Below are 23,924 nucleotides of genomic sequence, written 5' to 3'. Positions count from 1 at the left end.
AAACAGTGGTAGAGCTCCCTAGGGATGGTCGGTAGGAGACCCAGGCAGGGCTGGCGCTGAGGCTAGAAGGCCTGGAATAGGGAAGAACTGTGAAATGCAGACTATGAGCCCTAGGTGGGCAGAAACTGTGCCAATCTTACCCTTCTCTGAACCCCCAGTACTGGGTGCAGTGCCTGGCACAGAGACGCCCCCTTCAATGTCTGCTGAATGAATGGTGCTGAGGAAGCAGGAAGGAGGTGTCAGTCAGGGGCCAGGCATCGGGCAATACAAACCTGCCCCTTCAGTGCTCTCAGCCACCTTGGTTCCATCATTGTTCAAGATTAAAATACCAGGGAAGGCAAGTATTAGTGTTCCTACTTTATAGGAGGAGAGGTGGTAGCCTGGAGAGGTTAAGTAACTCCCAGTGACACCCAGCTAATGACTGTGGGATCAGGGGTTGGGACCGGTGTGCCTGACTTGCTTTCTTCCTGTACCTAGTTCTGTGTCCCAGTCTGGGGTGTACCAGCCATGGATATGCATTTCATTCAGCATGATGACACTAAAGTAGCCCAACACAGTGGGATGACTAACACCGGGAGTCTGGAGAAGTTTCTGTAATTCACCTGGGAAATTAAAAAATTGTTTGTTTTTTTTCTGAAAAAATTGACTAGAAATATGATTTCAAGAAAGACTTTTAGAGACCTCAAGACTCAAGAGCTGGTATTATATCTGTGACTGACAGAATCTAGCTAACATTTTGCAGGCAATTCATCTGTGCCAGGAACTGTGCTCCAAGAACTTAAACTCAGGTTCTCATTTACACTTACTGTTATTATGTCCATTCTATGGATAAACAAACTGAGGCTCAGAGAAGCTCAGTAACTCACTAAAAGCCACACAGTTTGTGAGCAGAGATGGGATTTGGCCCAGGAAGTCTGACTCTGCACTCATCTTCTGCTCTTTACCATCTCCTGATAGAATCACTGTACTAAACAGCAGGGCGTAAAGTGAAGAAGGAGGTACTGAAGGAATAGGGAGACTTGCCTGTCCCTACCTGGGAAGGGGACGTGTTAATCGATGGGAAACTAAACATGGTTCAAAGAAACTTCTGCTCCGAGAGCTCCCCCAGCAAGCTCCTCAGACCAGGAGCTAATAAGGAATACAGAAAGACAGAAAAGGGAATTCTAAAGATTACTGCTGTAAGAAATAAATTTAAACAATCATCTTGTTTCGTCTCATGACTAATCAGATGCCATTTTTTGTTAAATTAATTGCTCAGAAGAAAAGGCACAAGGATGGATTGTTGTATTCCGTTTAAAACCTGAGACATATTATAGACAAGTTAAATGCTAAGGTGTTCAAAACGGTTTGACGTTATTAAAAGAGAAAGAAAGACGATTTTTTGCCAGTATCTCTGGCCAGTCACCTTGCTATACCTTTTTTTGTTTGTAAAATGATTTGAGACCACTTATAAAAAATATGTATTATTGTTCAATAGGATAAAATAAATAAGGAAATCAGAATGAGAGGAAAATATGGCAGTCAGATAAAATGGTGACTCTTTTAGCACAGAAAAATGCATCCCAAAGGTTGCTAGAGGTAAAATTTGGGGCTTATACTTTTTAGCAGCCAGAGCAGAAACGGGAAGCAAGATGCATGAGAAAAAGTGGTTTCAAGTTCTCATCCATTTGGTGAGGCTTCTGACTTCATCAGCTAGAAAACACCAGTTGAGACCGTGCTAGTTTGTTCAGGCGGGGGTGGGTGGGTGGGTGGAGTGGGGTTGGGGGAACGGTTCCTGGACGTGAGCATGTGATTTCGGAATGGTGGTAGCTATCATTTATCAAGCAGTTACCGTGTACCAGGCACTGGTATACCCAGGAAATCACTGGGTAATTTCCTGCTCCTCTTCTGTAAGTCTTACAACAACTTACTATGTAGGTATTATAACCCCATTTTATAGATGAGAAAGTTGAGCTCAGAGAGGTTAATCACCCAAGGTCACACAGTAAGTGATGAGCCAGGACTTGAACGTTTGTCTGCTTGAATCCTATGCTCTCTCCAGGGGCCACCATGTGGCAGCTCACAGGCTGCATACATCTTATGGACATGTTTTATTTGTCACACTCCGAAGACTGCCACCTTGTCATGGTGGGAATATGAGCAGCTTAGTATCAGCTGCCTCGTGCTTGACCTGCCACACACAGTCACTACTCACCTGGGACCCCTGGAAACTATACTGCGTGGATGTGATGATACCAATCTGATGGGGTGACGTTGTTTCTGAGATAACAGGTGTGTCTGCTCTCCTTGCCTTGGCCTTTAGCTTTCACCATCAACAGCATCCAGATGCAGATCCTGCCGAAGCAGGAGGTGCACAACGGGGAGAACCTGACCCTGCAGTGCGTCGTGGATGTTAGCACCACCTCGAGTGTCAAGCCTCAGCACCAGGTGCTGTTCTATAAGGATGACGTGCTGTTTCACAACGTCTCCTCCATGGAGACCACAGAGAGTTATTTTATCGCCCAAGCCCGGGTCTATGACGCAGGGACGTATAAATGCACTGTGATCCTGAACAACAAGGAGAAAACGACTGCGGAGTACCAGGTGTTGGTGAGAGGTGAGTCCCTGGAATGGAACACAGCTCAGGCAGGTGAAGCGTGAACACATGCAGGAGCCAGAATGGTGACTGACTGAGTCGTAACGCCGGACCTACCTGCCCGGCCATCATCCGTCTCACTCATCTGCCTGACATTTTCCTAACCTGGAAATGCAGGCATTAGACATGCTCCCAGTACACCAGGCTTTTCCTCACCTCCATGCCTTTGCACATGCTCTTTTCTCTCCCTGGAATACCCTCTTCATCTCATCTCCTCGTGAACTATTTCTCCTTCAACACTCAACTCAGTGATCTCTTCTCTGACACTTTCCCAAACAAAACTGATCTCCCCCATGGTCCCAGTCCTTACAGCTGTTATGCTCTCTCTGCCTTCAGTGGTATTTGTATCAAGGTCATGGGGCTGAGTGTTGACTCTGGATTCTGCAGTCACTCTGCCTAGATTCCAATCTGGACAAGTCCTTAACCTCTCTACACTTTAAAATTCTCATCAGTAAAATGGAGATAATAACACTAACGAGCTCAGGAAGTTATTGAGAGGATTAAAAGATATCCTGTTAGTAAAGAGCTTAGTGCAATTTCCAGCACATAATGAGTTTCCAATAAGCGGCAATTGCTATTTCACTCGATATTGCAACTTTCTCACATATTTGTCTGCCCTTCTGGATTATGAGATTCTGAGGGAAGAGATGGTGTTTGGTCTATTTTTGTATCTCAAACAAACAAACAAAAATCTGGCTCATAGTAGGCACTCAATAAATGACTGTGGAATAAATTAAACAGTTGAAAACAGCAAGTAGAAATAGAGATGGAAAAACAAGAGAAATATCATTGTGGGAAATTTGGGTCATAGAGTTCCATCCATCCATTCATTCATTGATTTACTCCTTCAAGAAGCATGTCCCAAGGCTGCAAGTCAGGAAAAAAAAATAGATGCTAGACATGAAAATGCATCAGACAGGTCCTAGCTCTGGACGCAGTTACAGTCCTGTGGGGAAGAGAGACAAGTAAACAAATCATTGAGGTCCAACGGTCATCTGATCTGAGCGCCTTGGGAGCACAGCAGTGGGAGGAAACAATTCTGCCTAGTGAAGTTAGGGACGGCTTCCTGGAAGAAGGGACGCTGGGTCCAGATATAGAAGATCGTGTGGGAATTTGCTTGATGGTGAAGTGGGACAGAGAAAAGGGATGTAGCATAAGAGTGAAAGCGCAGAGGCTGAGAAAGAGGTTGCCAACCCAGCAGAGTGCCCCTCGGTCAAATTCTCCGACCTCCTGAAGACAGGTCTTCATGTCCTGTCTCTAAAATAGAGATCACTGGGAATCTGCATGTACCCTTGAAGCTTGTTTTGTGGGTTTTTTTTGGTTTTTTTATAAATTTATTTATTTATTTTGGGCTGCATTGAGTCTTCGTTGCTGCGCATGGGCTTTCTCAAGTTGCGGTGAGCGTGGGCTACTCTTCATTGCTGTGGGGTGGCTTCTCTTGTTGCGGAGCATGGACTCTAGGCGCACGGGCTTCAGTAGTTGTGGCTCACGGGCTCAGTAGTTGTGGCTTGCGGACTCTAGGCATGCAGGCTCAGTAGTTGTGGCGCACGGGCTTAGTTACTCCACAGCATGTGGGATCTTCCGGGGACCAGGGCTCAAGCCCATGTCCCCTGCACTGGCAGGCGGATTCTTAACCACTGAGCCACCAGGGAAGTCCCGGTTGTTTTGTTTTGAGGATTAAATGGGTAGCAGATGAAGCCTTCTTAATGATGGAGTGTTGGATGAATGAATGGCCCGTCGTGTGCGAGGTACTTGCCCAGACCATCCTTAGAAAGAAATAACCCTTTCATCAAATAAGAAGCAGGAAGAACCAGTGGGCAAGTGTTTGGGGGCGTTTTCCTTTCAAAAGTATACAACCTCTGGCCACCTTCCCGTCAGGCTTTGAGGCTCACACGGGAGAACGTGACTGCCTCACCTCCCAGGCCAGTTCCTCCCTGGGTGTCCTCTGGTCTGTCGGGGCACAGCTGGCCAGACATCCCTTTGTGTCACCAGGGGCAACAGCCACAGGGATGCAGACCAGCCCTCCTCCATCTCCACTGCGGACAGGGGAGGAGCCAACAGGTCCAGGTATTCACGTTAGTGATGAGGAAAGATTGGCAGGCCAAGAGTTTGGGAAATGTACGTTGAAAAGAAGTGCGCTGGCAAACTTGGATGATTTAATGGATACAGTGTGTGAATTCAGCCCTGTGCCTCCTTGACAGCTGCTGACATAACTGTCATTTCTGCACTTTTGAGCTCACTTCTGTGATCAAAATAGTCATTCATACTATCATTACATCCAGTAATAAGAAATACCACTTATCAGGCCCTCATGAGATAAACAGTTCTAAGTGCTTTACACATGTTTTCCTCCTGCAATTGCACTGGCAGATAAGCCTGGTCCCTCCCATGTACAGGTGTGGCTGCTGGCGCTCGGAGAGGTTGGGTGGACTGGTCCCATAGTAGGCAGAGCCAGAATGAGAACCAAGATCTATCTGACTCCACAGTTGGCCTGTCCAACTCTTGATTATTATGATAGGGTTTTGAAGTAGACCAAAGGCAATTCATTCATTCATCAACCATTTATCGAGTGCCCACTCTGAGCCAGGCTGAGGACCCAACCATGAATAAGACATGACCCCGTCCCTTGCGGACCTCGTGTGGGGCAGGGAAACACCTTTTCAAACAGCTGCCACCAGAAGTAACAGCAGTGGTGAGAACACAGTACAGATCTCCTTCCCAAGAGGACAGCCCTCCATCTCTGACCTGGGTGGGTCAAGAAAAAAGGTTCATGAGTCTTAGGTGACTGGGGGAGGTGGCACATCCAGGAAGAGGCAGTTTTAGGATACAAGCAAGTCTGTCTGACTCCAAGGTGGAATTCATGATCCCCAGACCACGGGGCCTGGATGGGACATCTAGTCTCTGCCAGGCTCTCCTGGCTCCCCCGAATCTGACCTTGGCTCATCACCCATTGTATTTTCCCCTCCAGCCCTTCCTTGACTCCGGACGGCCCTCCTGAAAAGCCACTGCTATCACTTGGCACAAGCAGATCCCCATGCACATGTGCGCCCTGAAATGCCTGTCCTTAGCCCTCATCCCACCTCATGTGTCCAAATAACCCCCTCCCTTCAAGATTCCTCTCAGGCCCTATTCCTTTCTAGGATCTTCTCTGATCCCCCCAGGTAAAGAGGGCCTCCTCCTTTCCCGACTGCTCCGTCACTCACTGTCTCTATGACACACTCTGATGCTTGGTTATTTTCAGCTTTGCTTTTTGAACTGAGAGGCCACGCCTCCCTCCTCTCTCCTGGCCCTCCAACCTCTGGCTCTGGAGTCACACAGACCTGGAGTCGAGTCTCAGCTCTGGGGCTTGACGGCTGTGAGCTTTTGGATGAGTCTTGAACCTCTCTGAGTATTACCTTCTTCATCTGTAAAATGGGCATACTTTTCTCTTTCCTGCCCACCCAAGAGTTTTATTATGAGAATTAGAAAATCGGGTCATGGATATAAAGTCAATCCTAGCTTGTGGTAGGCATTCAATAAATTATAACAACAATCACAATAATATCCATAAATACTGGCTGTTTTGTTTTGTTTTTAACTGTATCAGTTGGGATGATTGCCTTCCCAATGGAGTTATAAACATTGAAAGCACCAACCACATCTTAAACATATTTTATATTTTTCAAATATAAAATATACCGTACCTGGTACGGTGCTGGAAACATACTCGCTCAATAATTACCTGGTAGGTAGCACTGAGTTTCTGGGAACAAAACAAAAGAACCCTCCGATGGGTCAGCCACAGTGACTCAGCTGAGGGATGCTTGTGCCACTGGAGCAAACATACTAACGGACTTTCTCTTCCCCCAAAGGAGTGTCCGATCCCAGGGTGACGCTGGACAAGAAGGAGGTCATAGAAGGCGGGGTCGTGATGGTCAACTGCTCTGTCCCGGAGGAAAAGGCTCCAATACATTTCACAATTGAAAAATTCGAACTAAATGTAAAAGGCGTCAAGCAAAAAAGAGAAAAAACTTCCCAGAACCAGAATTTTGTGACGCTGAAATTCACAGTTGAGGAGCAAGACCATGCTATATGGTTCCAATGTCAAGCTAGGATCGTTTCCGGAACCCACGTGGAGCCCTCTAGATCCATCAGGAGTGAACTGGTCACCGTGAGGGGTCAGAGTCCTACTCTCCTTTTTATCATTCTTCTGGTTTGCTGGTTTGGTCTGGGGAGAAAGAGCCCAGAATTGGAAAGGGGATGGGGCCTTCTGGCTGGACCGCTGTCTCAAGACTGCTCTTCATCACTTTATGTTTTTCAAACTTTTTGACTGTGACACAGTTAAAAATATATATATATACATATATATTTCCCAACAACACTTAACCTTAATATATGATGCATTTTGCTATTTTTCTTTCTATTCTCTTTCAGTTTTTTAAAGCACTGGCCTCGACTCCCTGAAATGATGCCTTGTGTGACCTGCAGTTTGGAAACCATGGCTTTAAGCCACTGAGGATCAGACACCAGGAAGTAGGGTCTGGAGGGGATCCAGAGGGAAGGGGGGCCAGGTCCTCAGCCTTTGCCGCCCAGGTTTTTTTTGTTTTTTTGTTTTTTTAAAAATTTATTTATTTTGGCTGCGCTGGGTCTTAGTTGCAGCATGCGGGATCTTTTTTAGTTGCGGCATGCGGACTTTGAGTTGCGGCATGCGTGCGGGATCTAGTTCCCTGACCAGGGATCGGACCCGGGCCCCCCTGCATTGAGAGCGTGGAGTCTCACCCACTGGACCCCCAGGGAAGTCCCTCTGCCTCCTACATTTGATGAGGGACTCCACTCTTCTACCCGCCCTTCCATCCCCAAGACATTGGACAAATAGGAAACAAATGAGGTGACCTGAGAAATGCTCTCAGGAGAGAAAGGCAACAGCAGAGGGGAGCCTGGGTGTCAGTGTCCAGGACAGAGAGAGCTCAGAGCTCCAGGTTAGGCAACCAGCAGCTCCCGGTGACCTGAGAGGGAAGCAGTTGTGAAGCAGGGAGGAATCAGGAGAAGGCACAGTCTACTGCAGAGAGCCGCAAATGTATTCGGGATAGGAGCCCTAAAGCTTATCATAAACGACCCTCTGCTTTTGGTACCTTACTTCACCTCTGCCCATTGTGTATGCATAATACTTTATTTTGTGTATATATTTACTATATAGTATTATGTATATATAATACATAGTATTTTTTATATACGATATGTTTCTTATTATAATACGTGGTGTGGGTTAAATTTTCAGAAAATATGGTACTATATAAAGTATAAAGTGACAGTCTTCATAGTAAGTACCACTACTCAGAGAAAACCCTTGTGTGGTCTTCTAGACTTGTTCTGCTCATTCATCATGTACACACACAATTTTTGTTTGTTTTTCTTTGTTTTTACAAAAAAATAGGACCAGTCAAACATTCTATCTTATAACTTCTGTTTAACAACCATAACATATATGGACTTTTGTCCATATCAAGAAATACAGATCTTTATCATTTTAGTGGCAACTTGGAATCCTGTGCCCTAATATATTTGCCTCGTTTTCTATTGATGGACATTTAGGTATTTCCCCACATTTTTGCTATTAAGACAATCTTGCTTATACTTATAACCTATACATACTTATACCTTCTGTACTTTCGTGAGTATTTTATTATTATTTATTGGTCAAATTGTGGATTCAGATGTTTTGTGCATTTTCAGTATTGAAAGATATCGCCAAAGTGCTCCTCCAAATGGATGAACATTTCCATCAAAAGTGTTCCATTTTCCCACATCCTCACCAACACAGAATATCATCAATGTTTTGTTATCTTTGGCAATCTGATTGAGGTGCAGTGATATATCATTGCTGTGATTTGTATTTCTTTGGTCTTCCGTGAGGTTGAGTATGCTTTTTATGTTTATTGGTCTGTTACATGTCCGCCCCCATAAACTGCCTGTTCATACACACTTTGCCCATATTTACCACTTCTGGTTGATTGGTTTGAGCCCTTTATAAATTAAAGGAATGTGCTCTTTGTCAGGTACTATGCAAATATTTTACTCAGTTTGTCATGTGTCCTATTTTTTATTTCCATGAAGAAGCTTTTAATCTTTGTTAATCAAATTTATGCATCTTTTGGGAATTCCCTGGCTGTCTAGTGGTTAGGACTCAGCACTTTCACTGCCATAGGCCCAGGTTCGATCCCTGGTCTGGGAATTAAGATTCTACAAGCTGCACAGCACAGCCAAAAAAAAAAAAACAAAACAAAACTATGCATCTTTTTTCCTTACGGTATCCAGTTCTGTGATTCACACCTAAAGTTCCTCCACACTCCAAGATTATTAAAGAAAAAATGCACCTATGTTTTCTTTTACTGTTTCTGTGCTTTAATGTTTTTTTTTCTTCCACATTTAGATCTCTGGTGCATCTGGAGTTAGTTAGACGCTCTCTCTTTTTGACTTTTACTCAGGAAAAGACTTTTTTTTAATTATACCTTTTTATGGTGAATTTAAATGACTTTACAGTAAAAAAAAAGAATATTAAAGTATTATATTACTCTGAATTCACTTTTGACATTTTTTAATGTTCTTATCTGCATTTTACATAGTTGTAATCTGTGTACATACTCCCTTATGCACTGCTGTTTTTTTGGTGGGAGCAAAGGCCTGGCCCTATTTCTCTCACCATCTCCTGAAGATCCAACACCCTGATATCTGACCCATATTTTATTAAAGCAGTGTTTTTCAAACTGCATGAGTCATGAAATCAATTTAGTCTGTCACAACCAGTATTTTTAAAAAAGAGGTAGAATAGATTAGAAATCACCTTTGGGAGCCATACGGTTATTTAAATATGCATTTCCACGAAGCTGCACTTTGGAAAGCGATGGAATATCTAGGCTGAAATGCCAGAGGCCCACGAAATGGTGTGATAATTACCTAGGAAATCCTTGTTGGGCAGGGGGAGAGTCTGTTAGTCACTGCTGTGATTATTTCTGAGGTCATTTGAAGAAAGTTCTGTAGATGAGATCTAGGGAAGATGGTTTGGCCTTCGAGAAGCTCAAGAAAGTTAGAGAACTGAAGTTAAGAAGAAGGCTGAAGATGCAAGAATGAGCGAGAGGGGAGGGAGCATCAAAGCAGCCTAGGCTAAGGTTTTTGAGAGGAAAGGTTGAATTTTTTTAATTAATAAGGAAAAACTGTGGTTGGTATGAAAAAGAACAGAAAAGGGGAGGAAGTGCCTTTCCCCCTCACCCAGGTTTGAACCTGAATCCAACCAGCTTGTCCTCTTCTTGTAGAATCCTTCTCTAATCCCAAGTTCCACATCAGCCCTAAGGGAACGATCATAGAAGGGGATGATCTCCACATCAAGTGCACCATTCAAGTGACGCACCTGGCCCAGTCATTTCCGGAAATCATAATCCAGAAGGACAAGGTGATTGTAGCACACAGCAGGCACGGCAACGAGGCTGTGTACTCAGTGATGGCCATGGTGGAGCACAACGGCAACTACACGTGCAAAGTGGAAGCCAGCCGCATATCCAAGGTCAGCAGCATCGTGGTCAACATAACAGGTAGGGCTGCTGCTGGAGGGTGTCGGCATATGGCGGGCTCAAGAAGCTGCTGTGCTGAAATCCAGGATGGACAGTGAGAGCTGACCCTTTTGCTCCTGCTGGTCTGAATGAATGTGCTCAGGCAGGGCCATGGTGCTGGTGGGGAAAAGTCAGTACCGAGCAAGTAAGCCATTCACTGTGGTGGTTGAGGGTGCAGGTTGTGGAATCAGATCCCAACCCGGCCACTCAGTACCTCTGTGACCTTGGGTGCGTTATTGACCTTCTCCTTGCCACAACTCTGAGATGGGGATAATGACAGCCCTCTAGGACTCTTACAAGGACCAAATGACATCACCCTGCCATAAAGGGCCACATATAGAGTAAGCACTCGGTGAAATATTTGTCAGCTGGTGTTTCTATTATTACATCACGTTTTTCTTTCCTCTGTGCCAAATACTATGCTAGATCCCTGTATCCATGTGCAGGTCCTATGACAGGGTCAGGAATGAGAAAGCATTACTAAACTCAAAAATACTAGTCCCAGTTCCTCTTTGTTGAATACTGTGTGCCTGGTTTACATATATTTTCATTTCAAGCTCACAACTGTAGTATAAGGTAAGAATTATGATTCTGGCTTTATGGAGGTGGAAGCTGAAGCTGAGAGGTTAGGTCACTCACCCAGCAATTAGAGGGCTGCTAAGTGGCAGAGCAAGGGTCACCCCCAGGCCTGTTAGAGTTCCAAACCCATGTACCTAAAAGTTCCGTTGGACTCCTTCCTCCTTTTCCTGGCTTTACTTTTCCAAAAGTACTCTACCTTGGGAATTCCCTGATGGTCCAGTGGTTAGGACTTGGCCCTTTCACTGCTGGGGCCCAGGTTTGATCCCTGGTTGGGGAGCAAAGATCACATAAGCCGTGTGGCCTCTGCCTCTTCCCGTGTACTGTATGTATTCAGGCACTAGAATGTAAGCTGATGAGGGCAGGAACATTATCTATTTTATCCAGTGCTATATTCTTAACACCTAGAACAGTGCCTGGCACATACTAGGCATTCAATACCTATTTGTTGGATGAACAGATGAGCATTGGATAACAGTGTTCCAGAGACAGAGAGAGTCAGCACTTCTTGGTTCCCAAGTGAAAGTGTTCATTCATTCATCATTTGTTCACTCGTTTACTGAAAGCCTCCTCTGTGTCAAGCACAGAGTGTATAGTCACAGTGACAGTCACCAGTATCATAGGTAGGCTGCCAACTACCCAACTAGGTGATTGGCATGTGTTGGACCCTGCTAGCAATTTAGTTTATTATTGAGAATGACAGATGTTTTGATGGCACATATTTTTCACTGATAAAATATAATTATCTCATTAGACAACAGTATTCAGTTCAACATATATTGAGCACCTTCTGTATGCTGGGCAACTTTTGGGGGATAGGGAGCTGCCTAAGGCCAAGCTTTGCCTTTGAAGAATTCACAGACATAAATAGATCATGAGAATGCAATGCAATGAACAACTACATTAAAGGGATGGGGTACTGCTGTGGGAGCTGCAGGGACCACGTGACAAACACATGGGCCGTTTCACCAGTTAGAGCAGCACCCCGACCCCTCAGGCCAGCCTACTTGAGGGAAACATAAAGCATCTTTGGACCATAAGATACTATTGTTGTAGCTGATACCCCACATCCAGAAGTCCAAGTCATGCGGGGTATACAAGTCAACCAGGAGATGAGTCTCCCTGGCCCAAGAAAGCAGAGTGTTAGACTCGGCTCGCCTTTCCCATCCCCTCAGCCTGGTGCTCTGTGGTCCTGTTCCACGTAGAGCTGCCGGAGCCATGCCAGGGCTGGCAGGCAACACCCCCACGTTCAAGTGCTGCAAGCCGTTGGACATGGCTCCAGGCCCACTTACGCATCTGGTTTTCCACTCCTCTGTTGCTATCAAGCCTCACTGTAAGTGGCTATATATAGTGATGTTGGAGAATCACAATAATTTTGTGAACAAAAAAATCATTGAATTAGTAATTTGTCTTTGGATTGAAAGTGGGTTTCCTTCACCCCTCACTGTCCACCTTTTCAGACCCAATCTGCCACCAAGTGCTGCCAGGACTCTCAACTCTGCCCTGTCATCTTGTCTCTACAATCACACCCTAACTCTGGCCCTCACACCAGGATGGTTGCAGGGGTTCCCCAAGCATCTCTGCTCCCATTCATCCTTCAGCCAACCTGTAGGAGAAGCACCTATTCGACATCATTATTCAGGGGCTTAGCTGCCTTCACCTTGACCACCCGCTTCCAAACATCCCATCCCGCTCTGCCTGGAACATCTTTTCCCCTTAGCCACTGGAAAACCTCTGTTGTCCTTAAAGACCAAGCCTCACATCTCCCTCTAGGCTCCCCCAGGCAGAGTCCCATGGTCACACCTCAGTCCCCATCACACTCTTCTCCTGTCTTCACGTCAACCGTCGCTATAAAGATTTAGCATCCTTCTCCACCTCCCTGGGTGAGCTCTTGAAAGACCAGGTCTGTGGCTCTATTCATCTGACAACATTGATACTTAGCACAGAGCCTGGCACATTGTAGGAACTCAGTAAATATTTGTTCAGTGAGTGAACAAAAGACCCATCCTTGTTAACCCCTATGATGGTCCAGCTGGTCTGTTTACGTTACCCCCTTTACAAACAGACATTCCCTGACAACATTGTATTCCTAATTCTAAACCACTGTGCACCCACCCTAGCAAGCTGTTTTATATTTTTTGCATTTTTGTTTACATGTTTTTATTTTTATTTCTTTATTTTTAAATAAATTTATGTATTTATTATTTATTTTTGGCTGCATTGGGTCTTCGTTGCTGTGCACGGGCTTTTCTCTAGTTGCAGAGAGCAGGGGCTACTACTGCAAACACTATCTGAATCACCCGCTAGGCTTAAGAACTTTGGAGTCAAGGACTGTTTCTTTTTCATTGCTGTCTCTCCTATGCCAAGCACAGAGATGGCCTGAAATAAATACCTGGGGAATGAAATGAGTGAGTGGATGAATAAATGAGTGAATGTCTGAGTCATTACTTGCTGCATTACAAGTTGCAAAATTTTTCTAATCCATGTCTGTGAAATAAATTGGATTAACGAGGGAGGCAAACCTGCCATTGGAATCCCAGGTGAAAAATGAACCCTGGCTCTTCAATTGTGTGATCATCAGATACATGAGAAGCAAAGGAAAACTTTGTGTAGGAAGTTGGGAAATGGTTCTGTCAAAATCAGCTGGGCCGAAGGCCTCTCCATAAACGGGTTTTCGGGCCGGTATCCAGAAGCATCTCACCCCATTCCCACTCACTGTTTTTTTTTCAGAGCTGTTTTCCAAGCCAAAGCTGGAATCTTCCGCCACACGTCTGGATCAGGGGGAAGGCCTGAACCTGTGGTGCTCCATCCCAGGAGCACCTCCAGCCAACTTCACCATCCAGAAGGGAGACATGGTTGTGTCGCAGACTCAAAATTTCACTAAGATAGCCTCAGAGTGGGACAGTGGGACATACACCTGCATCGCGGGCATTGGCAAGGTGGTCAAGAGTAGCAACGCGGTCCAGATAGCTGTGTGTGGTGAGTACGTCCTCGCTGGCTCTGAGGGTTTGGGACTGAATGGGAGAAAGGGAATTTTTTGCCAGGCGCCACCCTCTCTGTTCTGAAAGCGGTTCAGACTGAGGCGGGGTAAGAACTCGGGGGAAAGAGGGAGGAGTGGAAACGAGAGACCAAACAGCAGCAAGTGGGTATTTCTGCTCAGAGTACAGGAGAGAGACATCAAGGAAAATGTTGTTGGCAAAAGTCACGTTCATGGCTTTGTTGTGGCTTTATGCTGATGGTGTGGCCTCTGCATCGGCAAGATTCTGCTGCTTGAACAGGCAGCCACCCAAAGGGTCAGGGAGGAAACACTGCCTAGTCGACACTAAACTTTAAGATCTAAGTTCCAGTTTTGGATCCCTATCCTGGCTCACCCGAAGGGCTAGGACTCCCAGTGGGCAGAAGTAGGTACTTGGACCACCCAGAGCCGGGCTTCTTAGACTTGAATGTGCATGCAAAACCGGTGACAGCACAGGTCAGGACGGGGCCAAGTTTTGTATCTCTCACCAGTGCCCTGGGGATGCTGGTGCTGCTGGGCCCTGGACCACACCTTGAGTAGCGGGGTTCTAAATGGATGTGGAACACCAGGCAAGCTGTCACTGTCACTGTTCTTACTCAGTCATGATCCTTCAGTTTAGCCTTCAGTTTAAATCCAGCCAAGATTTTAGTCTCAGCCGAAGCAGGATTTTAGCAGTCATCTACCTCACAAGGAAATAATGTAAGAGACAAATGTGGGTCATTCCATTGTAATTCTTTTTGTTGTTGTAGTTCTTGGGAGGAGGTCGTTTCATTTTATTAGCTTTATAAATAAGCTAATTTTAAAATAATAACCTAGTATAATTCTTGTTTCTGAGGCATGAAATTTACTATCAGGAGAGGCTGAGGCACTGAGAATTTGTTTTAAAATATATTCTGTTTGGGTACTTGTATTTTTTAATATTTTTCTTGTGTCTTTTCTCAATACAAAAAAAAGATATGAATGTGTGTGTATGTGCACATAAGATATGTGAAAATATATGCATATATTTAGGGGGATGTAATGTTCTTCCTGAATTTGTGTCATCCTTTTTTGTTTATATTATTCTCTTTCCCTCTCCCTCCTCAAGAATCTTAAAGGAGTTCTCCAAAGGTAGATAAGGCAGGCAGGCATTTTAAATTCGAGTAATGACAGAGAAAGCCAAGCCCAGAGTTTGGAGAAGGAATCCCTTAGGCTGGATGTTTTGCTTCAGATTGTTTCTCTCTCTCTGTCGTTCTAGAAATGCTTTCCAAGCCCAGTATTTTTCATGACTCCAGGTCTGAGGTGGTAAAAGGACAGACCATAGAAGTCAGTTGTCAATCCATAAACGGAACCTCACCCATTTTTTATCAGCTTTCAAAAGCAAGTAAGACTTTGGCGAGTCAGACCATGGGCTCCAATGAGCCCGCAATATTCAAAGATAACCCAACGAAAGATGTAGAATACCGTTGCATCGCAGATAATTGCCATTCCCATACCAAACTGGTCAGCGAACTTCTGCAGGTCAAGGTGATAGGTAAGTCATGTGGGAAGAAGAATCCATGTGGGACTGGGGCTTTAGTTCACATTTTCAAAGGTTTGGGGTGGACAAGAGAAGTGGGTGGTACTTGTGCAAAGTCCATGAACATGACATGTGGCAAAGCAGACCAAGGCCCGAGTAAATGGAGCCGGAAAATATCTGGGGGTTATCAGTGTGGCCAGTGTCATCCTTTTTCAGAACCTTTCAAGTGAACTGCTGAAATTATAAGCGTAAAGTGTCCCAAGTTGAGGAAGCACAAAAGTTGTGCTTTGGGGCTCCCTTAGCATTTGCTCATGTTTAGATGAACTGACAGTCTTCTCTGAGAATTGTAGACCAGAGCTCTTCTCTACCATGGACCCTCGGCGGGGCAAATTCTGTTATGTGTGGAACCCACAGCAGTCAGAGCTTCAGACTAGCAGTCACTAGGACTCTCATACTCAAGAGAAATATACCATTGTCCTGAGATGGATAGTTTTCCTCAAGCCTCTGTCTTGTACCTTTCCAGAGGCCTTAGGAGTGCCCATTACTTGCATCTCTGAGACGTTCTGCATCTTGTTGTAAAAAGCTTAAAAAGGCTTCCTCTTCATCCTCCTCCTTTTTGTTTAATAACTGCTTGTCTACACATGCCATGTGAACATCTTGAGTTGGACAATAGTTTCTCCTACTATTTTTTGGGGGGTGGGGTGGGGCATGCCGTGCGGCTTGCGGGATCTCAGTTCCCCGACCAGGGATTGAACCCATGCCCTCTGCAGTGAAAGCCCGGAACCCTAACTACTAGGCCACTAGGGAACTCCCTGATTCCTCCTACTATTAATGTATAGCCTAAGAGAAACAATACTTTTCAAATTAACGTCAATATATATTAAGCCTCTCATGCCATAGGGCATACAAAAAAAGAAGACATATTCTTTGTTTTCAATGATATAATGACAGGATATAAACAATGATATAAACACAGGATCTCCTGATTAAATAGTGAAGAAACATTTTAATATATTTGAATAACAGTGCAAAGAAATATAGAAACAAATGTTACCAGGCAACCCATGTTTAATTGTCACACGAACTCTCCTTACAATGATGGTGATAGGAATTTAAGGCATGAAAGATATCATCTAGCTTGAGTGGGAAGAGCTGGGTCAGGAGCCAGGGTTCAACAGTGGGTGGGCAGAGAGGGCTAGAGATGGTCCCCAGCCTAGTCAAATAGGTGATCAAAAGGCTCCAGGGAGCAGCTCTAAAGGCTGTGGGTAAGTCAGATGCCTGGAAAGAAAGATTGGGAATGGAGAGTCGTTGGATATAAACGGGTAGAGTAACTGAGCCTAACTGTGAAAGGCATCAGCTGCCAGCCTTAGGCACTGGGGATTTGTCCTGTGTGCAGTGAGGAGCCAGAAGAGAGAAGGAGGGCATGCTGAGAATGGGGTCTTGGGAAGATTAACCTGCTGGTCCCGTCAGTTAGAAGGAGCGGAGACTTCAGACCTTACAATACCTTAAGAAGCTAACGTAGAAGCCCGTGTGAAACTCTTGGTTTGAAGTGAGTCAGTATTAGTGGCTAATATTTACTGAGCTCTGACCACATGTCCAACCCCGTGTGAAGTTTGTTAGTAAATTATTCCCATTCATACTTAACAATAGCCATGTAAGCCCCATGTTAATATCATCCTTATTTTACGATGAGGCAACTAGGGCTTAAGATAAACAGCTGGTGGGCAGTAAGGTCCGGAACTGAGGCCAGGCAGTCTGGCTCCTGAGCCTGGCCTGCCACCACCCCCTTGTGCTTCACAAGAAGACAGGCTGTCAGGTCAGGCTGCACCCTCCAGGAGTCTGCCCTTGTGCTTGACCCCCACCATCCCATCCCAGGCCTGGTGCTCCCTCTCGGTGGATCAGCAGCTCCATGGTCTTGGCCACGCCCTGTGCTCACAAGAGGGTGATTCATAAATCAGATGCCGGTCTGCCGATTGGTTCATTCTGACACTAGCAGGAACATACTTGGGAAGACAGTTTAGCATCAGAATTTTAATGGTTGAACATGGAGTGAAAGGGTCTGTCTATAGGAGCAAGATGAGTTCTTCTTGGATCTGCTGGGAATGACAGGCTGGCAGGGCTTCTCAGTGGAAATGTGCAGGTAAAAGTCAAGACTTGGAATTCAGGGGAGTAACCTGGACTAGAGCTATATATCTAGGCATTAAATGCCATAAGTTTATGTGTTAAATTCGCAAATAGAAGCTATAATGTAGATGAAATCACCAAAGACGAGAATGGAGACAGCAAACTGAGGGCTGAATTTTGCAGAAAGTCCACATTTAAGGGACAAACGGAAGAAAAAATGGTAAATAAAGAGGTAGTGGCAGGCGAGGAGGTAAGAGAATCAGAGTGTGAGGCTTCACAGAAGCCCAGGGAAAGCTGAGTTCCAAAGGAAGGGCTGGGTGACAGGTGAGAGCTGTAGGGAGGCCAAGGATGGGAAGACGGAAGGAACATCTACCATGGATTGGACCTGCAGGGAACTCAGGGATGAGTTAGTCAGGGGTCAGGTCATCTGTGAGTTTCTTCAAAACCAGAGATACAGAGCAGTTTCAGAAGCAGAGGGATAGAAGTCAGGTTTCCAGGCTAACAAGAAAGTGGGAAATGAGGACATGAAGGCAATTGGTTTAGATCATTCAAAGGAGGAGAGAAACAGGACGAGCTCGAGAAGGCAGTGCATCAAGGTTATTTGCTCGTAAGATCTGGAGGTGCCATGCATCTTTGTAAGCAGAGGGAGAGAAGTCACATACAGACACAGACACACACATGCACTCTCCCACACTTACACACAGTCTCACACACAAACTCACCCAGAACAGACCCTAGTAGAACACATAAGTTAATCGTGTAGTTGAGCTAAGTGGTCAGTAATACTTGAGGTGGTAAGTGAAGGGAGGTGTCCCTAGCATCCTGTGTCTCATCAGTATGTGAGGGCAGGAGGTGTCCATTGGTGCCCTTCTGGGCTAATCGGGGGAGGAACTGTGAAGAACGTGGGATTGGGCTTCCCTGGTGGTGCAGTGGTTGAGAGTCCACCTGCCGATGCAGGGGATGCGGGTTCGTGCCCCAGTCTGGGAAGATCCCACATGCTGCGGAGCGGCTGGGCCCGTGAGCCATGGCCGCTGAGCCTGCGCATCCGGAGCCTGTGCTCCACAACGGGAGAGGCCACAACAGTGAGAGGCCCGTGTACCGCAAAAAAAAGAAAAAAAAAAAGAACGTGGGATAACACAAGTGACTTGAATAAAAGGCAAAGTCCAAGTCTGAGTCACAGTCACAGATAGCTGGTCTTGACCAGTGGCCGTATCATGTTCTTCCTCTTCCCCACTTCTCTTCTCAATGCTAATCCCTTTCCTGCTTTCCAGCCCCGGTGGATGAAGTCAAGCTCTCTGTCCTGTTGAATGAGGAGGTGGAGTCTGGGAAGCCCATTGTGCTTCGATGCTCCGTGAATGAAGGATCTAGTCCCATCACATACAAGTTTTACAAAGAAAAGGAGGGCAAACCCTTCTACCAAGTCACCTTGAATGACACCCAGGCCATTTGGCACAAGCCAAAGGCTAGCAAGGAGCAGGAGGGACAGTATTACTGCACGGCCTCCAACAGAGCCAGTCTCTCCAAAAATGTCCTCCAAAGCAACACCCTGACAGTCAGAGGTGAGTCGAGGTCTCAACGGCAAAATGTCATTTGAGCTCCAAGGGCAAGGCTAGAAAAGCACTTGTCAGGGGAAGTGGGTGGGAGTTTGGTGCATTTTACTGAGGGTTAAGGGACCGACACATTCGCCAGGCTCTTTGGTTTCAGGTAATAAAAATCCACTCAAATTAAGTATAAAAGAGGAATTGATTACTATAAGGAACTAGAAGTATTTCACACAGTCCTAATTACAAATTCTTGGTGGAGAGACACCAGCTTGGGTCAAATGTGCGCCCATGGACCACCTGTGGTCAAGAGGAGTGGGTCATGCAGAACAGACATGGTTTTAGAGGAGCCCACCTATGTGGGCAGAGGGTGATTTATGGAGAACGAGGAAGGGTGAACAGACACCCTAAGAAGAGTCTCCTTCAGTCCTATGGTCCTTTCAGACCATCACTGACTCGTTTTATAGCAGAAACCACTATTTCTGCCCCTCCTATGAACACAGAGTCCCTCAGAGGTGCATGCTCAGTGAAAGACATCAGTTACAAGGATATAAAAATCAGTCTTTTTGCTGCTTAGGGCTGATACTATTTCTTGCTGGCAGAGGAAAAACTGATACATTTAAAATTTTTTGCACTTCCAGTCTATCTTGCCCCCTGGAAGAAAGGACTTATCGCAGTGGTTGTCATTGGAGTGATCATTACCACCTTGATACTTGGGGCCAGATGCTATTTTCTGAAGAAAGCCAAGGGTGAGCCCAGTCCTTTCATTCCATTCTGACAGGCTGCCCTGCCAGGGAACCCGTCACGGATGTGAGGGGTTCCAGCCTCACGGGAGGCTAGCGCTCCGCTCCAGTGAGAGTCGAGGACATGTGCCTGACGATAGCCGTTTTCCTCCTGGGGTGTCACCTCGATAACCAAAGATTTTGGCTTTGGTGGGTGTGGAGGTTTTACTGCCCCTGGATTTAGCTAGGCAAAAGTGAAAGCAATTGCTTTCTTCGTTGGGCTCCCCAGAAAAGATGAATTTGGGGGGAAGTTGCATCTACATGTGGTCAGAAGCAGCACTTCGTGTGGATTTGGCGACATCTAGTCCTACAGTTGGTAGAGTTGGGCATGAGTGGAGACACCCACACACGCTGAATGCCTCCCAGTTAATCTTCTGGTTGTGCCACGATTTCTACCCTGTGCTCGGGGTTATCCATGTGTGGAGGGAAGCCAGTATTACTCATGGACACTCAGGAATCAGAGTCAGTTAAGCAAGATGCAAGCAAAAGGGCACAGCGACGGTAAAGTCTGCAAAAATTTTTTGGGGATAAGGCGGGTTGCTTATCCCTGTTGGTGCTGCTGCCTGGGATGGAAGGAGACAGATGGGATGAGGAGGGCTTTTTCCTAAAGCAGGAAAGGGGCAGCCCCCCTGGGAAAACAGTCCTAAGGCTGAGTCTGGCCTTGGCCTCAGGCCAGTTTGGAATTAAAAGCCTGGGGATTGATTAAGCCTTTACTTTTGGAGATGGTCTTGAAGCAAAGAGATAGTTGCCCGTTTATCTGGCTCATCTGGTTCCTGTGCTGTTGTCTTCCTCTCCGTCACATTCCATGAAGGGAAGTTGCTTCTGGCTAAAACAGTCGAAATGTCAAATTTCAGGGAACATGATGTGAAATCTCTTGGTATAAGACCAAGAGAAGACCTGCTTCGTTTATTTTCCTTTTTTAAAAAGTGCAAATATATTTGGCTTTCTGTTCTCTCTTTTTATGGGTTTTCAATCTTCAAACAAGTCAAATATGGTTGAAATGAGTGTTCCTGTCTGATATGGTTATGCGTTCTTTATACTGACTTTGGTTCTTTTCTTTGTCTTTCAAAGCCAAGCAGATGCCGGTGGAGATGTCCAGGTCAGTGTACTTGGAAGAGGGGTGGCTGTCCTATGGGTGTGGATAGACTTGTCTGGAGAGATTCCTGTCATTAGGAAGTTTTCAGTGGTTCTTGGCAAACTCAGAAAAATTAGGACCTTGGGCGTGAGCGGTGTAGGGGTGTGTGTGTGTGTGTGTGTATGCGGGTGTGTCTGTGTCTCAGTGGAAGATTGCCAACTGTCCTTCATGGGAAGGAATGGCTTTATTCTGAGGTCATGTCCTGTCTACACTTTTCCTTATGAAATTATAATGGTAGATGGAATTTAAAAATTTTTTACTTACTTGGCAAAATAGAGTTGCCTTAAAAATGGTTGTACTATTTTTACTGTTCTTGAGATCTAAAATCCCAAAGCATGGAAACTATCGTTCTGTTCCTGAAAGAAACAATAGCACAGGTTGAGGAATCCCCTCCAGACACGGGATTCACCTCATAAAGGACTCCTCATGTTTGTGCGCCCTTTGGCCCGGACACTTATTTCAACAGCAAAAAGGTTTTTGTCAAATAATCATAGAGCTGAAGAAAGCATTAGTTCCAAATGAGAGTAAAACTTTCTTCACTTCAGAAAACTCTTCCTGGTTTTCTCATGCTCTTTCCTTGATTATTTTGTTGGTTTGGAGTTAGAGCCAAAAAAATGTTATTTCTTTTTCCTTTTTAAATTTCAATTTAAGGCCAGCAGCACCACTTCTGAACTCCAACAATGAGAAGACGTTGTCAGATCCCAGCACTGAAGCCAACAGACATTATGGTACCGTCATGGTTTTGTACAGTTGTTAAGAGTTTTTCCCAACTTGCTCTACACTCTCCTGTCCCTCTGAGAAGCAGAATCTATGGGCGGTGGGGTGAGGTTGGAAGGGAAACTCTGGCTTCAAGCTGGGCCACTTAATCTAATCAGTCATTGGGTGGTGAGCTAACAAGCAAAACAAAAGCTTAAGAAGAAAGGCAGACCATTGTGCTCTAATTTCACCACCTTCTAAATATCCCAAGGAATGAAAGGTGGAGAATAATTATAATGCTGTGGACACCCACGTGGGTTCTCTTCACACACTGGACGCTGTGCAAGTGAAATCATTCTTCATTTGTAAGAGAGAGACCAGCTATCAAATGAAGGCATTGGTAAAACATCTTCTCAGGTGGAATTATTTATTGCAAACACAAGGCAGTCTCATTTCAAACTTGCCCCAGCGGGAAACCAATTTAAAGACCTCACTGTTGGTAGAGGCATTAAAAAAAAAAAAAAAAGAGTGGTGCAATAAAGGAATACCTGGTTGTGAGGTTTATCACAGCTTGAGAGATCAATAGGGTGGGGAGCCAATCCCAGGTGTTCTTAATCCCATTAGGTCTGTGAGAAAATTGTTCACACCTTTTAGCAGGGGTGTTGTCTGTTTCCCAGAGGGGGCCATGATTACATCACACAAAAAGTTCTGTCCCAGACAGTTTTGGGAATTAAACACTGATGTTCTGTTCTTTTTTTTTTTAAATTTATTTATTTATGATTTATTTTTGTCTGCATTGGGTCTTTGTTACTGTGCACGGGCTTTCTCTAGTTGTGGCGAGCGGGGGCTACTCTTCATTGTGGTGCGCGGGCTTCTCACTGCGGTGGCTTCTCTTTTTGCGGAGCATGGGCTCTAGGCACGCGGGCTTCAGTAGTTGTGGCACGCGGGCTCAGTAGTTGTGACTTGCAGCCTCTTGAACACAGTCTCAGTAGTTGTGGCACACGGGCTTAGTTACTCCACAACATGTGGGATCTTCCCGGACCAGGGCTCGAACCTGTGTCCTCTGCATTGGCAGGCGGATTCCTAACCACTGTGCCACCAGGGAAGTCCCCTGATGTTCTTTTCTAATTCTGTAACAGCATCGCACAAAATAAAAACTTTTTAGAATACACCTTTTACAGGGCATTCCTGAGAAATCTTTTGAGAAATGAGCAATTCCTATAGTACTGAATCATAAACTTTTTAAAAAGTAAAATAAAACATTTGTCGTAATAAGAGTAATGTGCCAATAAAGAGAAAAGAGCAAATATGTCATTGAAGAAACTACATTTGGAAAAGTTTGGTGAATATTTAGCAAAAAGTAATCCAGTGCTATAGAGAAAATACCTCTTTGTGGTATAAAGTGGGTTCTGTTGGTAATTTGTATTTATACATAAGAACAAAGATATGATATTCTAAATTAAATGCTGATAAAGACTTATATTAAAATAGAATGTCCTCCCAAATTTCCAAAGTGCAAGAAATACTCCAATTCTTATTATATTTTCTCTGCATGGATTATTTCAGTTTATAAATGTATGTTAGTAATCACAATAGTAATTTGTAAATACGTAATGGAATGGAATGGAAAACCATGTGTTCTTCAGGAGTAGCATTTGTAACACTTGTGAGAATTCTTTTTAATAAAGAACAACTTGATAAAAAAGATCAACAAATTTTTGCTCCTGTCCAGGTGTCAGCCTGGAGATATTGCAATATCTTTAAACCATGTTCTCATGGATCCAATTCTCCAGCTGAAGGATACTGGTCCACTAGTATCCTTCATGTTTGTGGTCACTGGCTCGCCCCTTCTAGAATTAAGCTTAATTTCTTCTGAGCTTGCTTCTAGTGAACAATTCTGAATTTTGAACAACTCATAAATAGCCGTGTCCCTCCCATGCGATGGTGGGCATCATACCAGTTTTAGAAAGAGACCAGGCAGTGGGTTGGATGGGGCCCAGGGCCACCAGGTGGGTATTCGGACCCCAGATACACTGCTGATTGCCAACTACACTGAAGAATTTGGGCTTGTCTCCTTTTGTTAGTGACACTGAGTTTTCTAAAATTTATATAGAAAACTAGGAATTCCATTGTCACTCATCCTGTTATTTTTCAACTAGGTTACAATGAAGATGTTGGAAACCATGCAATGAAGCCATTAAATGAAAATAAAGGTAATTATCTATCTAACTTTTTAAAAATGAGAAACCTTTGCTTTTATATAAAAGACACCTAGGAAAAGAACAAAAGCTGTTAAGACCTGTGGATATTTCCTCATCTCTCTTAAATGGAGATGGCT

The 23,924-nt window shown here is 44.9% G+C and overlaps 2 protein-coding genes across 3 annotated transcripts in view; both read left to right on the top strand.

The window, feature by feature from the left end:
- POLG2 (DNA polymerase gamma 2, accessory subunit) overlaps window positions 1–23,924 on the top strand; it is a 209,842-nt gene that overhangs the window by 87,575 nt on the left and 98,343 nt on the right. The window lies entirely within an intron of this gene.
- PECAM1 (platelet and endothelial cell adhesion molecule 1) overlaps window positions 1–23,924 on the top strand; it is a 54,382-nt gene that overhangs the window by 7,030 nt on the left and 23,428 nt on the right. The window contains exons 3-12 of one of the 2 annotated variants that reach the window (XM_082604300.1): window positions 2,303–2,596; window positions 6,487–6,792; window positions 9,925–10,200; window positions 13,525–13,773; window positions 15,048–15,323; window positions 18,704–18,991; window positions 19,615–19,722; window positions 20,827–20,854; window positions 21,542–21,618; window positions 23,746–23,799. In XM_082604300.1, the coding sequence (XP_082460426.1) occupies window positions 2,303–2,596; window positions 6,487–6,792; window positions 9,925–10,200; window positions 13,525–13,773; window positions 15,048–15,323; window positions 18,704–18,991; window positions 19,615–19,722; window positions 20,827–20,854; window positions 21,542–21,618; window positions 23,746–23,799 (1,956 nt within the window). The remainder of the gene's footprint in view (window positions 1–2,302; window positions 2,597–6,486; window positions 6,793–9,924; window positions 10,201–13,524; window positions 13,774–15,047; window positions 15,324–18,703; window positions 18,992–19,614; window positions 19,723–20,826; window positions 20,855–21,541; window positions 21,619–23,745; window positions 23,800–23,924) is intronic. The other variant, XM_082604301.1, reaches the window with a different exon arrangement.

Source organism: Mesoplodon mirus (assembly GCF_964341445.2).
Source record: "Mesoplodon mirus genome assembly, chromosome: 18".
In the NCBI taxonomy this organism is placed as follows: domain Eukaryota; kingdom Metazoa; phylum Chordata; class Mammalia; order Artiodactyla; family Ziphiidae; genus Mesoplodon; species Mesoplodon mirus.
The sequence above is the reverse complement of the archived record's forward strand: the minus strand, read 5'-3'. Positions and strand labels throughout refer to the sequence as shown.